This window comes from Anas acuta, chromosome 2 (assembly GCF_963932015.1).
Source record: "Anas acuta chromosome 2, bAnaAcu1.1, whole genome shotgun sequence".
Classification (NCBI taxonomy): domain Eukaryota; kingdom Metazoa; phylum Chordata; class Aves; order Anseriformes; family Anatidae; genus Anas; species Anas acuta.
Window position 1 is genome coordinate 123362256 of NC_088980.1, and position 23858 is coordinate 123386113.

General features: G+C 38.1%; 1 protein-coding gene across 6 annotated transcripts in view; it reads left to right on the forward strand.

The window, feature by feature from the left end:
• C2H8orf34 (chromosome 2 C8orf34 homolog) overlaps nucleotides 1-23858 on the forward strand; it is a 188309-nt gene that overhangs the window by 27166 nt on the left and 137285 nt on the right. For 5 of the 6 annotated variants that reach the window (XM_068672046.1, XM_068672047.1, XM_068672045.1 and 2 more), the window contains exons 2-4: nucleotides 10673-10820; nucleotides 11663-11794; nucleotides 19331-19459. In XM_068672046.1, coding sequence (XP_068528147.1) covers nucleotides 10673-10820; nucleotides 11663-11794; nucleotides 19331-19459 — 409 coding nt within the window. The remainder of the gene's footprint in view (nucleotides 1-10672; nucleotides 10821-11662; nucleotides 11795-19330; nucleotides 19460-23858) is intronic. The other variant, XM_068672050.1, reaches the window with a different exon arrangement.

Here is a 23858-nt window from a genome sequence, read left to right on the forward strand (position 1 = left end):
TTACTAAGGAGAATAGACAGACACTTCCCTGTCCATTTCCTCTCAGGAATGTGCAGAGAGCAGTGAGGTTGCCTCTCAGCCTCCTTTTCTCTAGATCAGACAACACAATTGTCCTCAGCCTCTCCTCACAAGACATGTTCCAGTCCTTTTACAAGCTTTGTTTCTCTGCTCTGGATGCTTTGAAGTACCTGCATGAATTATTCAAGGTGAGACTGCAGCAACGCTAAATATAGCAGGAGAATCACTGCTCTTGACCATCTGGCTGTGCTGTGTTAAATACACCCCAAAATGGAGTTTGCCCTCCTGGCTTCCAGGGCATGCAGCTGGCTCATGTTGACCCTGCTGTGGACCCGCACCCCCAGGTCCCTTTCTGCTGAGCTGCTCTCCAGCTACTCATCTCCAAGTCTTTACATGTGTCTGGCATTGCTCCACCACAGGTGAAGACCCTGGCATTTTCCTTGCTGAACTTCATGCCATTGCTGATTGCCCAGTGCTCCAATATATTTGCATCCCTTTACAAGGCCTCTCATCCCACTACTGAGTCAACAGTACCTGCCAGTTTAGTATCATCAGCAAACTTGCCAAGGATGCACTCCAGTCCTGCAACCAGATCACTGATAAAAATACTGAAGGGGACTGACCCGAGAACTGAGCCCTGGGGAACACCATTGGTGACTGTCCGCCAGCCAGATGTGTCTCCATTTACTACAACACTTTGAGTTCTAACATTGAGTCAGTTCATCACCCAGTGCAGTGTGAACCTGTATCTCACAGTTGGACGATTTGTCTAGCAAGATGCTATGAAGGACAGTATCAAAGGCCTTATTGAAATCCACAAGGATTATGTCTGCTGTGTTCCTTTCATCCACCAAGTGGGTGACCTTATGACAGAAGGAGATCAAATTATGAAGGCAGGATGAGCCCTCTGACTATGTCTGCTAATAGCTTTGTTCTTTAAGTGCCTATAGCACCCAGGACAATCTTCATAACTTTTCCAGGGACTGAGGTTAGACTACTAAGTCCGTAATTTCCTGGATCTTCTCTTATGCCCTTCTTGTAGGTGGGTGTAATGTTGTCTAGCTTCCAGTCAGCAGGGATCTTCCCAGACTCCAATGACTTCTGGTAAACTGTTGAGAGGGGTCTATGTATGACATCCACTAATTCCTTCAGCACTCTGGAGTGAATACCCTCTGACCTCATGGACCTGTTGAATGTTGAGCTATACAGCTCTTTCCTCACAATTCCAGTGACCACACGTGGAAAGTCACAGTTCCCACAGTTATGATCCTCCAACTCTGAGGTCCAGGAAGCCCCCAAACTGTCATTACTAGTAAATACTGAGACAAAAAAAATGGCATTAAGTGCCTATGCCTTACTTCCTCCTTACTTGTTAGGTGACCATCTGCTCCTAGTATTAGCCCAGGTTTTCTTGTTCACCTGCTGTTGCTGTTGATCTACTTGAAGAAGTTTTGTTGTTGTTGTTGTTGTTGTCCAGCACCACAGCGGCCAGTATCAACTCAAATTGGGCTTTGAATTTTTCTTGTTTTCTTCCTGCATATGCAAACTGCAGCTCTGTACTCTCCCTGTCAAGTGAGACCTTGCTTCCAGAGCTCATATATTTTGTTCTGCCCTATTTATAGGCAGAGTTCCCTGTTCAGCATGGCCAGTCTTTTGCCTTGTTTTCTTGACATGCAGCACAGGGGATTTCCTGCTCCTGAGCTTTTAAAAGGTGGATTTTGAAAAGTGGCTATCGCTCATGGATCTATAAATCCTTTAGAGCTGATCCCCAGGGGACACTGCTCACTAGCTCCCTGAGAAGCTTAAAGTTTGCTCACCTAAAGTCCGGGGTGGCAACCCTGCTGACCTTTTGTCTCCTTACACCAAAAATTTTGAACTCAACTAATTCATGATCACTGTGGCCAAGGCAGCCATCTACTGCTACCTTTGCCACAAGCCATTCCCTGTTCTTAAACAACAGATCCAGGAGGGCTCATTCCTAGATGCCTCATTCAGTGCCTGTAATGGGAAGTTGCCTTAAGAATTTTCTGGCCTTACTTGCTGTGGCAGCATGGTATTCCTAGTTTATGTCTGGGAAGTTGAAGCCCTCCATAAGAATGAAGGCAACTAATCCTTATATTTCCCTTATTTGCTTATGGAATAGCTCGTCTGTGCCATTGCCCTGGTTAGGCGGTTGATAGTAAACACTCAATATAATGTCTGCTTTGCAATCCATCCCCTTAATCCTCACCCAGAGGCTCTTTACTGCATCACCCTAATTGCAGTGGCTGTACAGTCTAATTGCTCCCTTATGTAGCACACAACAGCTCCACCTCACTTGCCCTCCACTCCACTTGTGGGTCTTGTCTCACCAAGTCTCGCTAATACGAATGATGTCATAGCTCTGGGAAAGGATCAAAGCTTCCAGTTCATCCCATTTGTTCCTCATACTGTGTGCATTGGTATGCAAGCATTTCTGATGCTCTCCTGAACCCACAGCGCTCCCTGGAGTGGCATAGTTGCCCTTATCCTTTCCACCCTCAGGCAATGCTGCATCATCACTTGGCATATCCTCAGTGTTCCTAATGTTCCCTTCCAAATTTACTCTTAGTTTAAAGCCATCTCAATCAGTCTCACCAGGCTACAGACCAAGAAATATTCCCCCCATGGATACAGGTGGGTCCTGTCAGGCCCCAGCAAATCTTTTGTCTCAAAGATTTTTCTATGATGATAAAACCCAAAGTTCTGGTGGAGGCACCTGTCTTGAAGCCAGGCATTGATGACTTGGACTCACCTGTTTCTTTCCTAGCCTCTCCACATTACTGGGGGTATTGAGGAAAACACTACTTGTGCTCCTGAGTCCTTTAGTTGTCTCCTCAGGGCCCTAAAATCTCTTTTGATAGGTCTCAGGCTTCCTGTAGCTCTGTCATTGGCACTCATTTGAAAGAGGAGTGGATTATATTCTGAAGGCTGTATTACGCTCAGAAGCTTCCTGGTCTGAGCCCCAGGCAGACAGCAAACTTTTCTGTGAAGAGGATCTGGCCTGCACATGGGAGCCTCTGTTCCCTTGAGGAAGGAGTTACCACCTCTGACTACAACCCACTGCTGTTTTTACATGGCACTGGTCTTGATGCTACACTTGCTATGAGGCCTCTGTTGATCTGACCTTGGAGGGTGAACTTGCACAGATACTTCTTCTTCCCTCTTTTTGCATCCCTCACCTGCCCCACCCTGAGCCTCATGCCTCCTTGGTAGTGGAATCTGAGCAGGCAGATGGGGCTTTTCCTCCAGCTCCATGCAGTAGCTTGCTTCCACTCCTCAGTGTCCCTCAAGTTGCTGCCTTCATCCTGATGATCTTCAGATGCCAAGCCTGTTTCAGTGGTGGCTGTGCCACGTTGGCATGTGCTTACCTGAGAAGGCTGCATTGACCTTTTCAGACTCGGAGATACTCTTCAGTCTCCCCGACTCTTCCTGGTGTATGGCCACCAGGCAGAGCAGTTCATCTATCTGGGCAAACCTCACACGCGTGCTTTGCCCTCCATCCCAGGGAGCAGCACCAGGCACAACCCACAGCCTGAGAGCTGGGTGGTCGTGTGGACTGCCTGCAGCTCTGTCTGCATTGCTGGACTGGTCCTATTGGGTGCCAGAGCAACAGAAGTGGCGAGCGCTAGACAGAAAGCCATGCCTTCCATGTCTGCACCTCCATCAGGGCTGCAGCCTATGCCTGCTGGAGAGCTGAGCACCCTTCCATGAGAACTGCACCAACCCCCCTCTCTGGGTGCTGGTGCTCCCTGGGGCAGGTGTCATGCGACCTTCTGCCCTTTGAACTGGCCGTGTGTTTTGACGGCTGTGCTGAACTCTTGCCTGGACCTCTCACAACACCAGTCACCTGCTGGCCAGCACCTCCACACCTACAGCACCCACAGTGCCGGGGCTCAGAAACACTATCAGCCTCCCCCTGGGAACTGGCAGAATTGTAGGGGTTAGAAGGGACCTCTGGGCATCATTGAGTCCAACACCCCTGCTAAAAGCAGATTCTCTCTAGTTGGTTGAGCAGGAAAGTGTCCAGGTGGGTCAGAGGAGACTACACAACTCTCTGGACAGCCTGTTCCAGTGCTCTGTCACCACCACTGGGGTGACTGGAAGTTCTTATGCATGTTTGTGTGGACCTTCTGGTGTTCCAGTTTTTGGTCATTGCCCATTGTCTGTTTGCTGCACACCACTGAAAAGAGGCTGAACCGGTCCATTCTCCAGCACTTTAAATATTTATAAACATTGATCGGATCACCTCTCAGGCTTCTCCAGGCTGAACAGACCTGGGTCTCTCAGCCTTTCCTCATATCAGAGGTGCTCTAGGCCCTTAATCATCTTTGTGGCCCTCCTTGGATTCTCTCTAGAAGATCCCTACCTTTTTGAACTGCGAGCTCTGAACTGGACGTAGTACTCCAGATGTAGCCTCACCATGGCAGAGTGGAACAGGAATGCACCCCAGGATGCCATTGGCCTTCTTGGCCACAAGGGCACACTGCTGGCTCGTGGCCAACCTGTTGTCCACCAGGACCCCTAGGTCCTCTGCGGAGCTCCTCTCTTCTCAGCACTTGTCGACCGCTATTGCTGTTACTGCACATGCTATAACCTGCATGGTGGAGTTTGATAAATTATCATGAGATTACTAAGTGGAACTTTGAAATTGTCCACCAGACCTCATACATGCAAAAGGTTTTTGTTTCTGGATGATTAAGTAAGATCAGTGATGCATATTTTATCAAATGCTATGTGCATGAGTTGGATTTATGTTAGACAGGGCTAGTTCATCCAACTGAGGGAACTGATGATGCTGTTTGCAGAATTTGTAGTGTATGGAATATGTTGCGTCTATTCTGTTCTCCAGAGGCTCCCTAAATGTATGGTTAGTAACATAGCACCAGGAATTGATCTTTTGTTATGTAACTGGTGAAGATAATTAATAGATGAACATTTAAGGAGGTCTTCTACTTATTCAGTGATTTATTTTTATTTTTTTTTTTCAGAATCTGTCATTGCACAAACCAAAAGTTTAACAGTTTTGTATATTGGGACCTGTTTTGAGATATGAAAAAATCAGCTTGAGACTTAGAATAGTATTATTCTAAGTCTGAAAATGTTACCATGCTGTGGGTTTCCTTAACAGTACCACCTTTGGGGGAATTTTATTTGCATCAGTACTTTGAGGACTGTGATATCATCTTTGCACTTTCTCTTTAGTTGTATTTCCAAGCTAATTTCTGTGTGGAGTGTGTGCCATGATACGTAGGGCCAATTCTGAATTCATCTGCACAGGTAGGGCTGAAATGGGTGGTGTTGAGGCTTTGAGTAAAGAAAGAGGTGTTTTTGTTGGTTGGTAAATGTCTGAATATTTTTTGCAAACAGGCTGAATAAATAGTACCACTAATCCTGGAGGGCTTTCCTCTCAACTGTTCTTCTGACTCTATTAGTTTGAAACAAGTATGGTGCAGGGACATGAACCATATTTATGCAGGGATTTGCTTTGTGTTGAATAATTTATTTCATAGAGAGGTGATAATTTAATGAGTGCTTAAAATATGTTGAAGTCTGTTTTGAATATATTCCATAAGTTTTTGTTTGTTTGGTTGGTTGGTTTTGTTTTTTATTCTGAATTGCTCAAGAAGGTTTAAGGTCTGGCTGTTTTCTGAAAGAAGGAAGCTGGTATTTTTCCTTTATTTCTGTAGAACATAACCTTTTCTGGTAGAAGCAGTGATGATTACCTTTCCATTCTCATTTAAGAACTGCAAAATTTAATTTTACCCCTTGGTTGCTTTTTAAAAATTTATTGGGTTATTACTGTACAAATCGGAAAGGGGTTCTAGAGAACACATTTCAATCACTAGAACTATCTATTAAAATTACCTTCCTTACACAGATTTTCACTTAGTTTTATTATCTTATTTGTTCACTTACAGCCTGCCATGAAATGATTATCAAGGCTAAGTTTATATGTCTGCATATCTTCTAAGCGTCTAAACTCCATTGTGGTCAATGGATAAATAATCAAGTAGAGCCTGGAGAGCAATTCTTCTTATCCTAATCAGACATACACTGGCTAGTCAACTGAGCAGCTTTCTAGGTTCCCTTGACTTCATTGACTAACATCTGTGTGAAGGCTATTGTATTTAATTGTTTTAATTTTGAACTGAATCTCACCCAAACCTTGAAGATCAAGCTAAGCCACCTAGTCTCTTTATTTGATCAGGAGAGAGACAGACGTCTTTCAAGGGCAATTCACTCTGACTACTTTAAACATCTTATTTAAACCATGAAGTAAGAACGCAGTACAGACAAAATCTGTGCGTGCTGTACTGTAGGCTGTAGATGTCTATATAGTTAAAAGCAAAACCTGTGATTGTTGTGTAGTTACTGTTATCAATTACAGTGTAAGATAGAATGTCTCTTAATTAACTTAATAACCTGGTAGGTACATTTAGACATAGCTAATTAGAACCTTCTTGTAATTGGGCCTATGATTAATAGACTGTGAAGACTGTTTCGTTTGTATTAAATGCATGGACAGTCACAGGGAAATTAAAATTTGAGCCTGCAGTGAATAACTAATAGAGGACATCAGGACAGCACACTAGTGAACAATTATTCCCTTTCTAAAGAATTAATATATTAAATATATTGTCACTTTGGACCCTTCCCCTGCACCCCAAGATCTTTTGCAGCCTTCTTTAATATGTGCATGAATATCTGTCTTGGAAATGTCCATAACTTTTTGAAACAGTCTAGCATATATAGTTTAGTAAAATTAGAGAATGCAAAAGTATATAAATGTAAAATTACAGAAGAAAGTATACATAACTCATTTTATTATTGATTAGTGCATTACAAGTTAACATCCTTGGAAAAATTGACTGCAAGTGTTTCTGGAGCTTGTATCACCTTTCTGCCCATTGTTCTCACTCTGATCAGGGCAGAACCTGATTTGGGGCAGTACAATGGGGAAGCAGCAGAAATTAATGTCTTCACCCTAGTGCTGTAGTCTGTAGCAATCTTGCAATCTTGCAGTTCCCTTTCACCTCTTTTTTTTTTTTTTTTTTTTTTTTTTTTTTTTTGCTGCACCATCTCATGAGTACAGAGGGGTTGACTATACCTTTGAACAGTCTTCTTCACCCGTTACACAGCTGGAAGGGAGATAGATGCTGAGGAGAGTCCCACTGAGAGAGAATGAGAGAGAAGAGAAAAAGACATAGATTGAAATGAAGATGTAGCAGTGGAAAGAAGATAGGAGGAGAGAGATCATGTGTGATGGACAGTTGTGATCAGTGTGATGGCATCAGGGAGACCCAATCTGCCATTACTTTGTATTCATTGTCATAAGATATACTATATATAGAAAAACATGTTGTAAAGGTAGACAACAGGTTTTGTTTTTTTTTTCATTAAGTGAAATTGGGAAAAAGTAAAAAATGTAGGAATTTGGGTTAGAAACACAAAAAGTGTAGTTAATATTTTTAGACATGTAAAAACATCTTGTGTTGCTTTTTTTATGCATGGTTGAAACTTATCTGTTGAATTTTTCATAAGAAATGGATCCCAGCTTTAATTATCTTGTGCCATTTTTATTCTGCTGTTAATGCAGAGGCGGCTTCATTGAGAATGTTGGTCTATTTTCTTTTTTTGTGTGTGTTTGAGAACTTAGCACATTGTGAGTCATATCAGACTGCTGCTAACCAGAAAGGAATTTTTATTTTTGTAACTTGTTGTACACTTTAGTTTTTCTATTTAATAACTTCAGTTTTGTCATCGTTTTTAACTTTTTTAAAATTGTGAGAGTATATTTAGAATACCATGGCATACATTTATCTTGCTGTCTATTAAGATGTCATCTAAGCAACAGATGAGAGCATCAAATGAACTTCAGATAATTTGAATGGAAGTTTAAGACAGTTTCTCTTTTAATAGGGAATGGTGGTAAAATGAGAATTCCCCTAATGTAGGCATTCCTTAACTGTACTATACACTTCATTGAAGGTGAAATGAGGTTTTTACGTAAAATGTGAGCTGAGTGCTAAGTACAGTTATTGCCTGTGTGAAATTTTTCCTCCCTGCCGTGTCCTAGCCAAACACAGGCAAATAACATATTTCCTTGTAATTGCCTGCTTGCTAGGGATGGCAAGAGTATTATCCTTCCACTTGTCACAAGCTTGGAGAGCATAGGTTGAGGCCTGAGTGAATGGAGCTAGGTCCTTTGATGCCACATAAATGTGTTTTTTTTTTTTTTTTTTTTTTTCATTTTTTTTTTCATTTTATGAAGATTCTTTATAAAGAAGGAACATTTTTTTTTCTCCATCTCCATAGTGAGACCATTTCTTACTATGACGAGTAAGTCAATAATAATAACAATCGAGTAATATTGGTTGTATATTGACATGTAGGCATCTCCATATTGTCTGTTCTAGAGCTACATTAATTTTGTAGTGTATTATTAACATTGCCACCCATGCATCTCTTAAAAAATTAATAGTATCAATGCATGTCTCTCAGTTCTTATCATCTTGTTTTTATTAATCTAAGACAGAAAAATTATATTTTCAGACCATGATTCAAAGAAATGATTTAAATTACAAGTCAGCTGTTACAGAATTACACTTTTCCTTTTGTAATAGAATCCTCTGCAGTGGAATTCCTGCTGCTATGGTGGCCCATTACAAGCACAAGATTACATCTTTCCACTTCTTGCTAATTTTGCATTTTGGCAGAGAAAAAAAAGATTTGCTGTTAGAGTGTTGCTAAGCAACCAAAAGATGAATTACTCCAACTTCTGGATTTTTCTTGTATGATATATGTCACCTTGGTGTGAGATAGTCTAGATTTAGTTACACCTTTTTAGGTTCACTGTAGATAGTTGTCAAAAATCAAATCACAGATGATCCTCATTTAATGTTTTAAAGTTGAGATATTTTCTACTTTTTGTTTTTTGAAATCTGATTTCTCTGTTTGAAATGGAAAGCTTACTTCTGTTTCATTTTTCACCTATACCTAATTCTTTATACTACTACTTGAATAAAAAGAATAGAAAGTCTTGGCATGTAACTTAGTGCATCTTACCAGTACTGCATGCTGTTACTCTTCTTTTACTGTTTTTTGTTTGTTTGTTTGTTTGTTTAGAATAGAATAGAATAGAATAATTCAGTTGGAAGGGATCTGCAAAAATCATCAAGGCCACTTGCCTGATCACTTCAGGGCTAACCAAAAGTTAAAGCATATTATTGAGGTATTAACCAAATACCTCTTGAACACTGACAGACATTTTGTTTATTCTCACTCTTAATGGATTTCTTCCAACACAACTAACTGATGGTAATACCAAGTAATTAGTAATATTTGAAAAATTGTTCATTAAATGACAGTGTATGGAAGAGAGAAACTTAAGTCTGTGGAAGTTCTGGTAAGATTTATGTTTGCAGATATGTTAGAGAATCATAAGGTCCCTTTAAGGGACCCTCAAAGATCATCTGTGGCAGGGACATCTTTTACTGGATCAGGTTGCTCATAGTCCCATCTAACCTCACTTTGAACTTTTCATATGATGAGGCTTCTATAAGTTCTCTAAACAAGCTGTTCCAGTATGGTAATGCTCTGAATAACTTGTTTGTTTTGCTCTTAATAACTTGAGTGTTTGTTTTTTGTTGTTGTTGTTTTTGTTTTTGTTTTTGTTTTTTTTCCTGATTTTGTTGTACATTGCTGTAATTCATTGACTTCAGTGGAGCTTTTCCCTTTTCCCTTTTCCCTCTTCCCTTTTCCCGTTTCACTTTCTTTCTTTTTTTTTTTTTTTTTATTATTATTATTATTTTTTTTCCTCCTGTGAAATTGTGTGTATTTCGGGGTCACCCCCCACTTTAGTCATTGATTTCCACTCAGAACATGTGCTGAGCACAGAGCTGCATCTTCCTTCTAAATTCCTAATCTGTGTTTCATGTGTAGGGAGCCAGGAAGAATTTGAGCAACAAATAGAGACTGTTTCTCTTTCTGCAACCCTGTGAGGCCAGCAGTAAGGAAGTATCAGCAGTAAGGAAGTATCAGTATACATAGGGTTGCAATGGTTTCCTGCCTATGTTGGTTTTGTATCCATGTGTGGACCATCGTAATAAAGTATTTGATTGTGCCTATACAGTAAAGTTTTTGGAGGACTTCTTTTAAAAGATAGCTGTCTCAGTTTGATCAGACCTTGAAGTTCAAAGGTATGAATGTGTATTCACTATTTCACGTCTGGGTGAAATTAAAAAATGGATGAACCCTCCAGCTTCCATGCAGAAGAAACCTGGCTATGTGGGTCAGGGAAGAGCTACTCACTGCTCTGAAAAGGTTCTTGTTCTGAATGGTTGAATGAATAGGTTGTTCTGGGTAAATTCTGACAGGTAGCAGTGGTGAAGTTATTTGTGTAAATTTTTGTATAAATTATACCAGGTAAATGTATGTACAAGCTAAAATAATTTCAGATGTGATCACTTCACTGGGCAAAGCTAGCATTAGTTTGAGGAGATGGATGTTACCAGCTGTTTTTTTAAAACCTGCAGACAGGCTTTTCCTTTATTAATGGTCCTCTACCTTGGTAAATATAAGGTTAGGTGCAATATTCCATTAATTTTTCATTTTTTGTCTAAATTTTCTAAAGGAGTTGATGACAAAGCTGATAACGGAGACACCTGACCAGCCAATCCCATTTCTAATTGATCATCTTCAATCCAAACAAGGAAACCGCGGTCAGCTTCAGAGAACATTGTCTGGCTCTGCTGCCCTTTGGGCAGAGAGCGAAACATCAGGTATGTTCTGTATGCTGGAAGGGGATAGTCTCCACTATAGTTTTCCCACACTTTTCCTAGATTATTTCTTGGATGTACATGTTCATACTGAGGAAGTGTTACTCTGTGGTTTTGGACATGTACAATAAATCCTGTTTGTCCAGTACATATTGAATTAATTTCATGTGCATAGGCTGAGCTGGTAGCCAGCAGTACACTTATAATGAATATGGGTGTGAAAGTTAGCTTCTATTGAGCTTTGCTCTTTTTTTTTTTTTTTTTTCCTTTACTACCCACATTTTCAAGAACAAGCTATCATTGCAGCACTTATGATGCTATCACTATGTTGTGAACTCCACTGTGAATTATTTATGACTGGAGATCTTCAGAGGCATTAAAAACAAATCTGAAATAATATTCACTATGATTCTAAAGTAGAAATTCTAACTTTGATGTTCTGTGACAAGCTCTTCTTAGAATTTTGGGTTTGTATCTAAAAATTGACCGATGATCTGTTTCAGACTGTAATAGATCTCCAACAGTTGTTTGTAGTCAATTGCTTGACAAATTAACTTTTTATTTATGTACAATTTAAAGTTTTAAGCATAGGCAGTCAAATGTTACAGAACAAACAGAAGGTAAAGACTTCTCCCTAACAAAAAATAATATGTGTTTCTAAGTGAAAAACATTAATGAATTTCTCAATTTTGGTGTTCAGGAAAATGAAGAAATATATGAGATATATCATGTGGAAAAAGAGCTGACTTCAATTTACATTGATAAGAATTTTCTGTATTGTTTATGAAGGATTTGAAAAATGACCCTAAAAATATTATAATTGCCCGATATTATTCTTTTAACAGAAAATAAAGGAACAAGGAGAGATTTCAGAAGTTATGATAAACCCTGGCAGGTAAATGCAAAGAAGCCTAAAAAGTCAAAGAGTGACCTTGCCGTGTCCAACATCTCTCCACCGTCACCAGAGTCCAAGTCATGTAAGCTTCACTACATTATTAATTTATGCATATTTCTAAACCCATAGTCTGTTTTTCTTTTTTCAGTTGAATTAGGCTTAAAATGTGAAGTGAACTGTGAGCTGTTGAAATGACTAGATACACACATTAGAAGAGTTCGAGCCTTGCTTTAATTTCATTGGCATTATGAATTTTTAATAATACCCTATGTTGTCATCTATAGATAGAATAGAACTCTGGATAGATAGATACAGAAGACAGAAAAATATCTGGGTGTCATGCAGAAATTTGTGTTCAGATACCAGTTTTGATCTGTTGTGTTAGTTTGCACTGCCATTTTGTACGTGTAAAATATGTTCTGTTGATACTGATCCTAATAACAGCTTTTTTCTGTGGGTAAGGCAATGCAAAACCACGAATTACAAAGAGATACCATTCAAGATATGGGGACAGTGTCAGCAGAAACAGGTATAACTGTTCTAAGAGTTGCTAAATGTATGCTGAAAGAAAAGGCAGTTGAGAAATTGAATGACTAAAGGGAATATTGTCAATTACCTGTAAAATAGAAGCAGTAAAAGTAGAGGCAACAAGCCTTAATGAAATACAGTGGTTTCTGTATACTGGCTATTAAAGAGATGTAGTTTTTAAGCTTGAGGATTTTTACACAAAATAATATATATATATATAGTACGTGTATGCATGTATATGTATACAGTATTTGTATACATGTAAACATTGTATACATTTGTAAACATGTAAGTATACAATATTTGTTATCCAAAATAAATTTAGAAGTTATATTTTATTGTTTCGTATTCTAGCTTTTTAAAGTTCTTATTTATAATAGCCATACCTTTTAAATAACTTTGAGCATAATAAAGTGGACTAGGTGAGAACAGTATGTTGCAATAGAAAACTTTCTGTTTTTCCTATAAAAAGCCAGCTGCGGAAGTCCAGGCTTCAGTGGAATCAATGGAAACGCTCAACAGGTCAAAATCAGGTGTAAACAGGAACATTCATAGAAGGGGACGGTCACTCATAATCTGCAGTGTTTTCTGGGTAACAGCAATTTACAGAAACAATGGCCAAGAGTGGTGTGAGTTACTCCTGTGATCATACTTTATGTTCTTCTCTTCTCTCCCAGTGCTTGTGCTTCAGACTCAGCGGTGTGAGTCAAGTAACTTCCATGTCATTTCTCAAAGTCCAGTTGGAAGCCTATCACTAGTGGCATGCTTAGGGGACCAGTACTGAGACCAATACTATTTAAAAGTCTTTATTAATGCCCTGGACGATGAGATAGCACGTTTTCTTGAATGCGCGCAGATTAGACCAAATCGTTGGTATTCTGGGTGGCAGGGCTGCTATTAAGAAGGGACCTCAGCAGGCTGAGAAGTAGGCTGAGAGGAGCATCATGTTGTTCAATAAAGGCAAACGCAAAATCCTGCATCTTGGATGGAAATGCCTTGTGCAATAGTATAAACTGATGTCTGAATGGCTAAAAATAGCTTTGCAGAAAAGGACCTGGGGTGCTGGTGAACAAGAACTTAAATACAAAACATCTGTTGCCGTGTGCTCTTGCAGCACTAAAAGTAAGCTGCATATTGGGCTGCATTAGCAAGTGTAGCCAGCAGTGTTTGATGCTTTTGAGATGGCATCTGGAGTATGTCACACTAGGCACTGATGCAAGTCCCCCAGAGGTGCACCAAGATGATTAGTGGTCTAGAGCACATGAAGTACAAGGAAAAGCTGAAGGACATTGGTTTGTCCATTAGGATGAATGCTAAGGAGAAAGGTCATTGTCATCTCCAACTGTCACATTGGAGGGTGTACAGAAGACGTACCAAATTCTTCTTAAAGGTGTGCAGTGAAAGAGGCAACAAAAATGACATGGTCTGATTTTTGGGTGGTCCTGTGCAGAGTGAGCTGGCTCGATAATCTTTGCGGGTTCTTTCTAACTTAGAGTATTCTATGATTTTAGAAATCCTTTCCAGCCTCTGATTCCATGCTTTCCTGTTTATACCCTTTCCCTTTTTAATACATAGCACTGTTGTAAACCTTGCGTACTTGTGTTATTGTCGCAAAATGTTCACCCTTGAAAATATCTCTATTCAACTTTTTGAAAATACATTAAGCACATAATCAATTTTCTTGTGAATATAAACTACATCTTTTTAATTGCGATCACAGCAATGTGCTTTTTTGTCGTATCTTGCTTCTCTTATTTTCTGCCAACAACCAAATTAATACTGACCTTTTTTTCTGGGTTTACACCAGAATCCGTGGCCCTTTCATCCACTCAGATCAGTGGAAAGCAATCATGTTCAGCAGCAATGCATTACTCTGTCCAGACTTGCACAACATATTCTATCTGTTTTGTGCCTTCAGTTTGTACGTCAAAACATTGTTGGGACTCAATGTAAGTTGTTCCCAAAACCTCTTCAAAGAGGTAGTAAGGACTCTACCTAAGACATGGAATATTTGTGGTCTGCTGAGAGCTAAAGATTTATTCCCTGATTTGTGTAAAATAAACAAACAAAAAACCCCGCAAACCTCTCCCCATGTTTCCTACAAGCACACATGATAACCTAAAATGCCTCCCCAAAGCTGCCAAAACAAAACCAGAATTTAATGGATTCCATCAGTTGTAAGAGGTTCTGTTGCAGAACTTTGTCTAAGGACTGTCTTGCTGAAATGATCCTGAACTTGTAAGTTTATTCAGGGCTAAGAACTGTCAATTCATAGGAATCTTTGAAAACACCAGGATAATTGATTTATTTAATTAGTAAATATTTTTACCTTCAGCAAAGCTGATGTTGACTGCAGTGTTCATGTTATTCCTGCACAGATCTCTCTTATGCCTTCAACTTTTTTTACTGCAGAGACTCCTCCAGTTTCTCCTTCTGACTGCTATGATCTCAGTTGCACCTGAAACAAACAGGAAAGCCTGGTGTCTTAGGGATCTGAGTACTTGTTTGTAAAAGCATGTTTAAGCTTCTACTCTTGTATGGCAAGGGAAGAGTCCTGATGCTAGAGCTCAGTGTGTGTGTGTGTGTGTTTAATTAAATGTTTGTATGATGACATTCTATATTTGAAGAATAATAAATTTTAAAGTAATTTGTGAAACAGACTTGCTTCCCAGCAAGCAACTCAGGTAAATTAGGTTGATCTCTTTACCACTTTCATATTAAATCAGATCACAGATCATTCTTTTACTCTGCTTCAGTTCACCATTCTCTTTCCAGGTTTCCATATCCCATTTACAGTGTTGTATGTTTCTAATTGCCTGTGGTCTGTCTAGTACTGTAGGCCATCATTCACTTAGCCTTTTAATATCCAGCTACTGTGTAAACCAGTTTCATCTGAATGCTCTTACAAGATTTAAATACCTGGGTAATTTTACAATCAATAATAACACCTATATTTTTTTTTTTTGGGTGGGGGGGGATGTAAGGTGGACATACTATGTATTAGTGAAATATAGCATCTAGTCTAAGGACTTTTCTCCTGCAATGAGCAGATATGTGCACGAGTAAGTGGCCTCTTGCCGTATGATAGGAATGAATTTTCCATGAACCTACCACTGGAGAATTTAATGAGTCATTGGTCTGATTCTGTCTGCAAATTATGTTTTGAAAAGACAGGTATATGTAGATGAAAACAATACTGATCTTGTACTATCATCCAATGGAAAATAATAGTCAGGTGATTTATGACAGAATTCATAGCAAATCTGACATGATTTTGAGGAATGAGTGAGTATAAAAAAAGAGAAGAAAAAGGTTCGAATTTAATGAATGGATTCTACTAAATGTGAAAAGAGATACAGATGTTAATGATGTATGATGGACTTCATACGGAAGAAGATCGTGTATGGAATGTGTCCAGAGAATGACTGTGAAGCTTCTGAATGGCCTGGAACACAAGTCTTATGAGGAGTGGCTGAAGAAACTGGGGTTGTTTAGTCTGGAGAAGAGAAGGCTCAGGGGAGACCTTATTGCTCTCTACAGCTACCTGAAAGGAAGTTGTGGGGAGATGGGGATCGGCTTCTTCTCATAGATAACTAGCAATAGGATGAGAGGGAATGGCCTCAAGTTGCACCAGGGGAGGTTCGGGTTGGAAGTTAGGAGACATTTCTTCTCAGAAAGAGTAGTCAGGCATTGGAACATTTGCCCAGGGAGGTGGTGGCATCACTGTCCCTGGGGAGGATGTTTAAGGTAAGGTTGGACATGGTTTAGTGGGTGATATTGGTGGTTGGGGGACAGTTGGACCATCTGATCTTGGAGGTCTTTTCCAACCTTAATGATTCTATGATTTCAAAAGATATCAAGGAAGGGTCATATAATGTTTATACAGTTCTGCATGCTTCACATAAAGCCATTTACTTAAAATGACCAGAATTTAGTATCCACTCATTATGTGGATGACTAGGTAAGTAAAAAGAACTGTGTCTTCTAGAAGTAATAAAAGTTTCAGTCAGATCTAATTCTGCATTTCTTCCCCCTCAGTTTTGGCTCAACAGAGTAAGGGTTGAAACAGAAGTGTTCCATGACAGGATATCTGTTTTGATACATTTTCATCAAAATACAAAATGGTTCATTGAAACACAGACTGTACTGACCAACAAACAGAGCAAATTTCTACTAGGCTTTTGAATGCTTTCCCACCATCCATCCCATCCCACCATCCCAGGGAGATGCAGGACAATCCAAGCTTCTGGTGTTTGTGGAAAGTTTCCCTGTAAGTAGGGACCAGACCATCATCTCTTGGGCAAGTTTCCCTACTTTCCAAGGACAAAGTAATGAAACTCTCATGTTCCTGATGCAGGTTGGTTCATATATCAATCAATTGCTAATCCTGGAAGCTCCACAGCTGTTGAGTGTAACTGATGTTTGTTTCATTCAGCATCTGTCATGGGTCCCATGACAAATTTTATTGTGAAATTATATGGTTTCTCAAAAAAATCTATCCTTTGGTATTTTGAAAAACGTCACTTTTTTCAAATTGACATGATACTTGTTGAAATTTTTTGCAGCTTGGAAGCTCTAAGCTTTGGCTATATTTGTACTTGTTTTTACTGTATGAAATTATTTTCTGCTTTTACTTTGGTGGTACTGTGAAGTTTCTGTACTATGGTGAATTCAGTAAAGTGTTGTACACAGAAAGAAAATTCTGTCAAGCTCGTAGTAAGTAGGTTAGAGTGAGTGATGGTATAGAATATATTGTTTGTACAATGAAGGGAGAAGGTGAGATTGCTGAAAAAGTAGGCAATAAAAGCGCATGTGATCTCAGTATGAAACTAAAGTGAGTAAAACTAGAATAAATGTAGAATTTCTTTGCTAGTTTACAAAATATTTGTATTTAGAGTTAGTAGAAGTTTGAAAAGTTTAGAAAAATACTAAAAGGAACATTTTGTTTTCTGTAACTAAGAAAAATAAGAAAAATACTGAAATTGTGCTGTTTAGTTGAAGTTACTTATGAATGGAGGGAATTTTTGGTCACACAGAAATTTCCATAACTTAATGAATGTTGTGCTTCATAAAACAAGGAATCATAAGGTAAATGATTGACTTTCAAAAGTAATAATAAAAATTCTAAAGCTGTCCATCTGAGTAGAGGCCAGTCACCATCCTAATACATTAAGGACTCTTTCTGTTCACTAGAAACAACTATTGTTTGTTATTGCCAGTCCTCAGAAGGAGGCAATGGCATCTTTTTTGAAGACAAAGCAGAACCAGGCTTACATTTTCACTCCAATTTCCCTTCTCCTTTCTGAGACTTCCTGTGTCTCTTTCATCCTACTCTTTACTGTGTATGTCCTTTTAAAAACCTCCTTTGTCTTTGTTTTTGAGAATGTCTGTAATTGCAGTCTAATATATTCACATTCCTAATACTTACTCAGGTTCCTGAGTCGGTGTTACAGAAGAAACCCTGGGTTATCAGACTCTGTATAGATGTCCAGTTTATTGATAATTTGGTGTATGTCTACAGTAAAGGGAATCACATTTTTCTATTCTATTCTATTCTATTCTATTCTATTCTATTCTATTCTATTCTATTCTATTCTATTCTATTCTATTCTATTCTATTCTATTCTATTCTATTCTATTCTATTCTATTCTATTCTATTCTATTCTATTCATGTGACAGAAGGACTTAAACATAATATTGTCCTTTTCCTTATCTGGCTATTGAATGAACTTCAACTTTCCATTTTGGAGTTGATCCAAAGTGGAACAGATTTGGTATTTGCAGATAGGGCAGTCAGGAATAAGGAAGATTTCAATAGCAGCACTTATTTAACATATTTTGCAATAGCTACCAGAACTTGAAGTCCTAGAGTAATTTCTCCATGTCATCATAAAAGTACTTTGAAATTACAAATGATCATAGGATTCCACTTGTTGTTGTTGTTGCAGTCTTACAGGAGTTTCTTTTTAGTGTTTAATGAAAATTAAGTTTGTAAGCATAGATTAGTTGACAGCTGTCAAAATTGAAAATAAAAATTTCAAAGCTAACCAGAATATATTGGACATATCTTTATAGGTTTTGTTTTTGAAGTTATTTTTAAACGAGTAGTGATCAACCACTGATAAATGCAGCCGTTTTTTCTGTTGGGAATGTGGACAAAACATCATCATCTTCATGGCAGCATGCGCATTTCTCAGTGTGGTTATGCTGTGTTTGAAGACAACTCAACTATTTCATTTGGTTGAGAAGGTAGTAGTTCCAGACATAGAGTTACTTTTGCTTTAATTTCTAAAAATTGTTAAAATGCTCACATTGGTCAGTGCAACTCTAAGTACTGTGAGTCTGAAACACCTCATGGAAATCCTTCTCTTTTTCTCAGCTATTGCAGGTGAGGTTAGCTCAGCAGTTGAGAAACTTATTTTAAAATTGAGTCAAAGGTTTTGGTTTATAGGTAACATGTAGAAGACTGAGCTCAGGACTGCACTTCCCAAAGACTCTGTTTATTTACTCTGTCAGAATAAAGGCTATACAGCTTGAGTTATAGTGATATGTTTTGTTTCAATGTTTTTATGGACTGTGCTAGCCACACTTTATGATTTTATTTATTTTTTAAATTTTTTATTTTCATGTTGGTTAGAAAACTTTATATAAAATGTTTTTTTCTTTTTGAAAAAATGACCAGAAAAGCCAAAAGTACTGTTCATTTTTGTCATTTTTCCTTACTGACCCCTAAGACACATTTTTATTTTGATGTATTTGAAGCACCTTCATATGCTACCTTTTAATCTCATTTTTATGTTACTGTATTATTTTTATTATTTTTGTTAGCATTAATTATTCCTGTTTGCTGATTAATTCAGCCATAATAATCATCCTGAGTATGCATTTGTTCATGTTTTCATTTTTATTTCACATTGACCAGAGAAAATATTTCCAGCTGTTAAAATAGGATAATTAAGCAATTTCCACTCAAGATTCTTGAGCTTGTAAACACATTGTGCAGCTTTTTTTTTTTTTTTTTTTTTTTTTCTGCTGTAGGAGTATGAACTACCAAATCTAAACTTCATGTATATATCTGTGTATATTTAGTGCCAAGGTCAATAGAGCATCCTAAATGGGATTGGAGGACAAAACCGGAGAACCATGATTTTGATGAGCTAAATCATATTCTTCAAGAGAGCAAAAAACTTGGAAAAGCCCTTGAGAATCTGTCTCGCAGTAAGTTGATTGATTTTAGTTTTTTAATGTAACCATGCAGCCTGAATTGTAATCTGGAAGTATATATCAAGAAGGTGGTCTTCCATTCAGTTAAAAGTTCATTGACATCTGCAGTGAAATTCTGGTTGAGGAGGTTCACAGAATATCTGAGGCAATTTAGCAGCTCGCATGCTGACTGAAACTACTTCCCCTGTACCTCCTCTTTTCTTGCATTGGTTTTCTGCCAGCTTAGTGAGATGAATTAGTTCATAAAGAAATCAAACATAAGAACCTGGTGTAAGGAAAATGGTGGGAACATGCAGCAGTGAGACTGCTCCTTTGGGTGTTAACAGTTAGGTAGGTTTAACCATTTGTTAAACCTTAACCCTCACTGATGGAGATCAGACCTGCTACTGAAAAGCAATTAGGTATTTTATATCCTTGATCCCAATTGATTCCTTACAGTTTTCAAAAGCCATTCAGATAATTCCAAACATGTTAAATAAATACTCTGAAATTTGGTAACCAATTATAAAAAAGAATCTCAAGGCTTATCCCTTAAGAGACATAGTGAAACAGGAGCAGTGTTTAAAAATAGCATTCTCACGTAAGGAATAGCTCTGAGGTATGTTGTTAGTCTGAAGTATGTTGATGAGAACAAACATTACTAACAACTATCAAAGTGTGAAAAGTACTCAGCCATGGAACATGAAAACTGAATATGATGTGGTCTGTGAGCCAGGATGTGGGAGACATTTGAATGACAAATATTTAATTTATCCTCTCATTAAATTTTATCCCTGTCACTTCTTGATTCAATGAAGAAATTTCAGATGGTGATATCAGAAAAAAAGCTGAACGAAGAATGGAAAATGTTTTGTTAAGTACTTTGAGATTTGATGTTTTTCTGAGTTGGGTCAAAACCACAAAATTAGTTTGCCCAAATTCCCTCTCTCTCAAATGTTTTAGGTTGATCACATGAATTATACTCTGAGAAATTTTTGTATTACTTATAGTAGTATAGTACAGGTCTCTTTTCAAATACATTTCTCATACACTGGTCTATCTGCGTTTTCTCCTCTAAGGAGCTGAAACAACTCCTGACTGGATCTCTGGTTTGCAGCCCCAGCATTGCCTGACAGTATTACTGTGACATGTGTGAGTCTATCATTTTCAAGCCTTTCTTCTTGTAACCAGGCTTAACACAGATTCAGAAGCAACGTGTTTTTTTTTTTTTCTTTTTTTTTTCTTTTTTTTTTTTTTTTCAGTTTCAGGGAGAGTTATTTATTCACTGTCTGGAAATACAAAGTAATCAGAGGCGAGAGGTCAGTAATAAAGGCCTAAATCCACTCTTCAGTCCTACGTCTTTTCTGTCCTTGTGAATATTGTGTAGGTTCCACTGAGCTCCCACATTCTTATACTTAAAATACAGTTTGCAGCATTCTGTGCCTCTTTTTGCCAAAGAGTTTTCTAATTGGAGTGCAAAACCACTGCAGCTCTTCTGCCTGGAGAAGTTCAGCCTGGAGAAAAGGAGGCTCAGGGGCAACATTATTGCTCTTTTAAGTACCTTAAAGGAGGCTGTAGTGAGGTGGGGGCTGGTCTATTCTCCCATGTGCCTGGTGACAGGATGTGGGGAAATGGACTAAAGTTGCTCCAGGGGTGTTTTAGGTTGGATATTAGGAAGAACTTCTTTACTGAGAGGGTTGTTAGGCATTGGAATGGGCTGCCCCGGGAAGTGGTTGAGTCACCATTCCTGGAGGTCTTTAAAAAACGTTCAGATGTTGAACTTAGCTATATGGTTTAGTGGAGGACTTGTTAGGGTTAGGTCAGAGACTGGACTCGATGATCTTGTGGTCTCTTCCAACGTAGATAATTCTGTGATTCTGAGTCCTATGCTTGGACTGAACGTGAATATGTAGGTCAATGTAGTTGGAGTCAGGTTTTTTTTTATGTCACAAATGATTCATTCTTTCGTATTTCTTGCTAATACTTGATGTTTTCTGGTGGTTTGTCTAGATAATACAGAATTTTGCTCCTATCCTCCAGGGTCTTTTAATTCACTTGCAATGTGATGTAACATTCACTTTCATGAATGTGCTTTCTATTTCTTCATCCAGATAATTAATGGAAATATTGTCAGACCTCTTCATGATTCCATTTAAGATCTGACAACCAGCCCTTGAAAGCTACTCAGTAAGTGCATTTTTCCCACCAGATGTTTATCTACCTAGCAATGATTTCACCTAGAATGTATTTCTCTAAATTGACTATCACCTAGGACAGTAGACAAAGTCTTATAATAACTTAAGTATTTTACATCTACTTCTTCCTCTTATCCTCTAAGCAAGTTTCCAAGCTGAAAAAACAATTAGACTAATATCATATGATTTATTCTTGGTAACTTCGCGTCAGCTGGTTCTTATCATCTTTCCTATCCATTAGATATCTATAAACAATTTATTTAACAATTTTGTAAAATATTTTTGCTGTTGTCAGATTTCAGCTGCCTGGTTAGTAATTCCCCATGTCCTCCCATTTTCTTTTCTAAAGAAGGATAGGGTATTTGCACTTTTCTGTCCTCTATTCATGATAGACAGTTGTTAATGGTTCCAAGGTTTCTTCAACTAGTTTGTTAGGTGCTTTAGAGTGAATTTCAGAAGATTCTGTCAACGTGAGTGTATCTAAGTGATCAGAATATCTTTCAACTTTCTCTCATCTGGGTTGTAATTTTCCCATCTCAAAATCACTAGCATTAAGCATCTGGCCACAATTAATCAATTAATCTTTTTTTTTTGTTTGTTTTTTGTAGAGAATGAAGAAGTGCAGTAAAGCTATTGAACATTGAGATTTCCTTGTATCATCCATTGTTTGTTTCCCTTCTCTATGACATAGTAGTTCTGTATTTTACTTTATCCTCCTCTCCTAGTGTGTTTATAGTATCTTTTCTTGTGACTTTATTTTTCTTCTTTGATAGTTGTTACTCATTTTCACTTTAGCCTTTTTGGTTGTATTATTTAAACATTTGTGTCAGATTAATTCTAAATTGTATGTCCCTGTTTCCAATCTTTGTACTCCTTTTCAGATAATTTCAGGAAATAAATCTGTTCTCTGCTGTGATTTCTTCCATATTAGGATGATATAAAATAAAAATAAAATAAAAATTCAAACTGAAATATATGAAAAGTTTGGAAAAAAATAAGAGGTATAATTTTGAAAATAAAATCTAGTCTTGTATTTCAGAGGGAATAGAGTTTGCACATAGCAAATATTGTGGAGGGATTCAACAAAGGGACAAAGTCCAGGGCTTTGAAAGTCAGACATGAGAAATTCATTCTGTGCTAGATCCAATGATTCCTTATGGTGAATTTTACAAAAACCATGACAGGGTCCCCCAACTATCTTTGTCTGTGTTACTACTTGCTTTTGGCATATAAGTCATTGCTTTTGATTCTACGGGCATGTCAGGTCTATAAGTCCAGTGCTACATTTGATGCTAATCATGTTTCCAAGCAGTATGTGACAGGCAGTGGGCTCAACAAATGGATCCCAATATACTGTCCATGGCTCTTTACAACACATTTCATTTTCCAGTATTTTAACAGGGAAGAATGCCATATAAAGTTGGTCATTTGAAATTTTTGGAATCATCTTCCCAAGTACCATCAAGACAGCATGTAAGCAATTCTGTACTCTGGTAGATCCAAGAAAACAATAGAGACTTCACACTCAATGCTAAAGATATCTTGAGTATTGAGAGACCTCAGAATAATATTGCCATAATAATGGCAATATTATGGCAAGTGTATTGGAGCTTGGTGACTCAAGTATACCATTTTCTAGAGGTCAACCCATGTCAAGAACATGGGTTTCATTTGCTTCTCCAATCACCTATGTGTCATTGAAGTGTATTTTGAACTATCAAGTCAATTATTTTGGAGACACTTTGGTTTATGAAACGACAGGAATATGCTGCATTTTCCTTATGCATGTTTCTTTTTCTTTGATTGAGAGGCCACTCTTTATTGCCATACTTCTTCCTTTGTTGATCCTAAATACGAAGTGTCATGCCGTTTCACGTGTATGCTCTTCTATTTCCAACTCTGGCCTGTTTTCTTTTTAAAAAGAGTTAAAATCTCCTGCATAGCTGAGGATCTTTCTCATAAATAGACCTCTTAATCCCCACTCTAAGGTTAGAAAGATGCATAACAAGAGATGGAATACAGTGAATAATGAATGTTATGAGTGGGGGGAAATAAGGACTAAATCAGCAAGAGTTTACTTCAAAGCAGGCATGAAGTCTGACTGCTTTGTGAGTACCTTTGCATCTTGTATATGAACAACTAAGGACTTGAGTGCATATTGGACATTTCCATTTACACACGGTAACAGCATTACATGACATTTAATGGATTCTACTGTG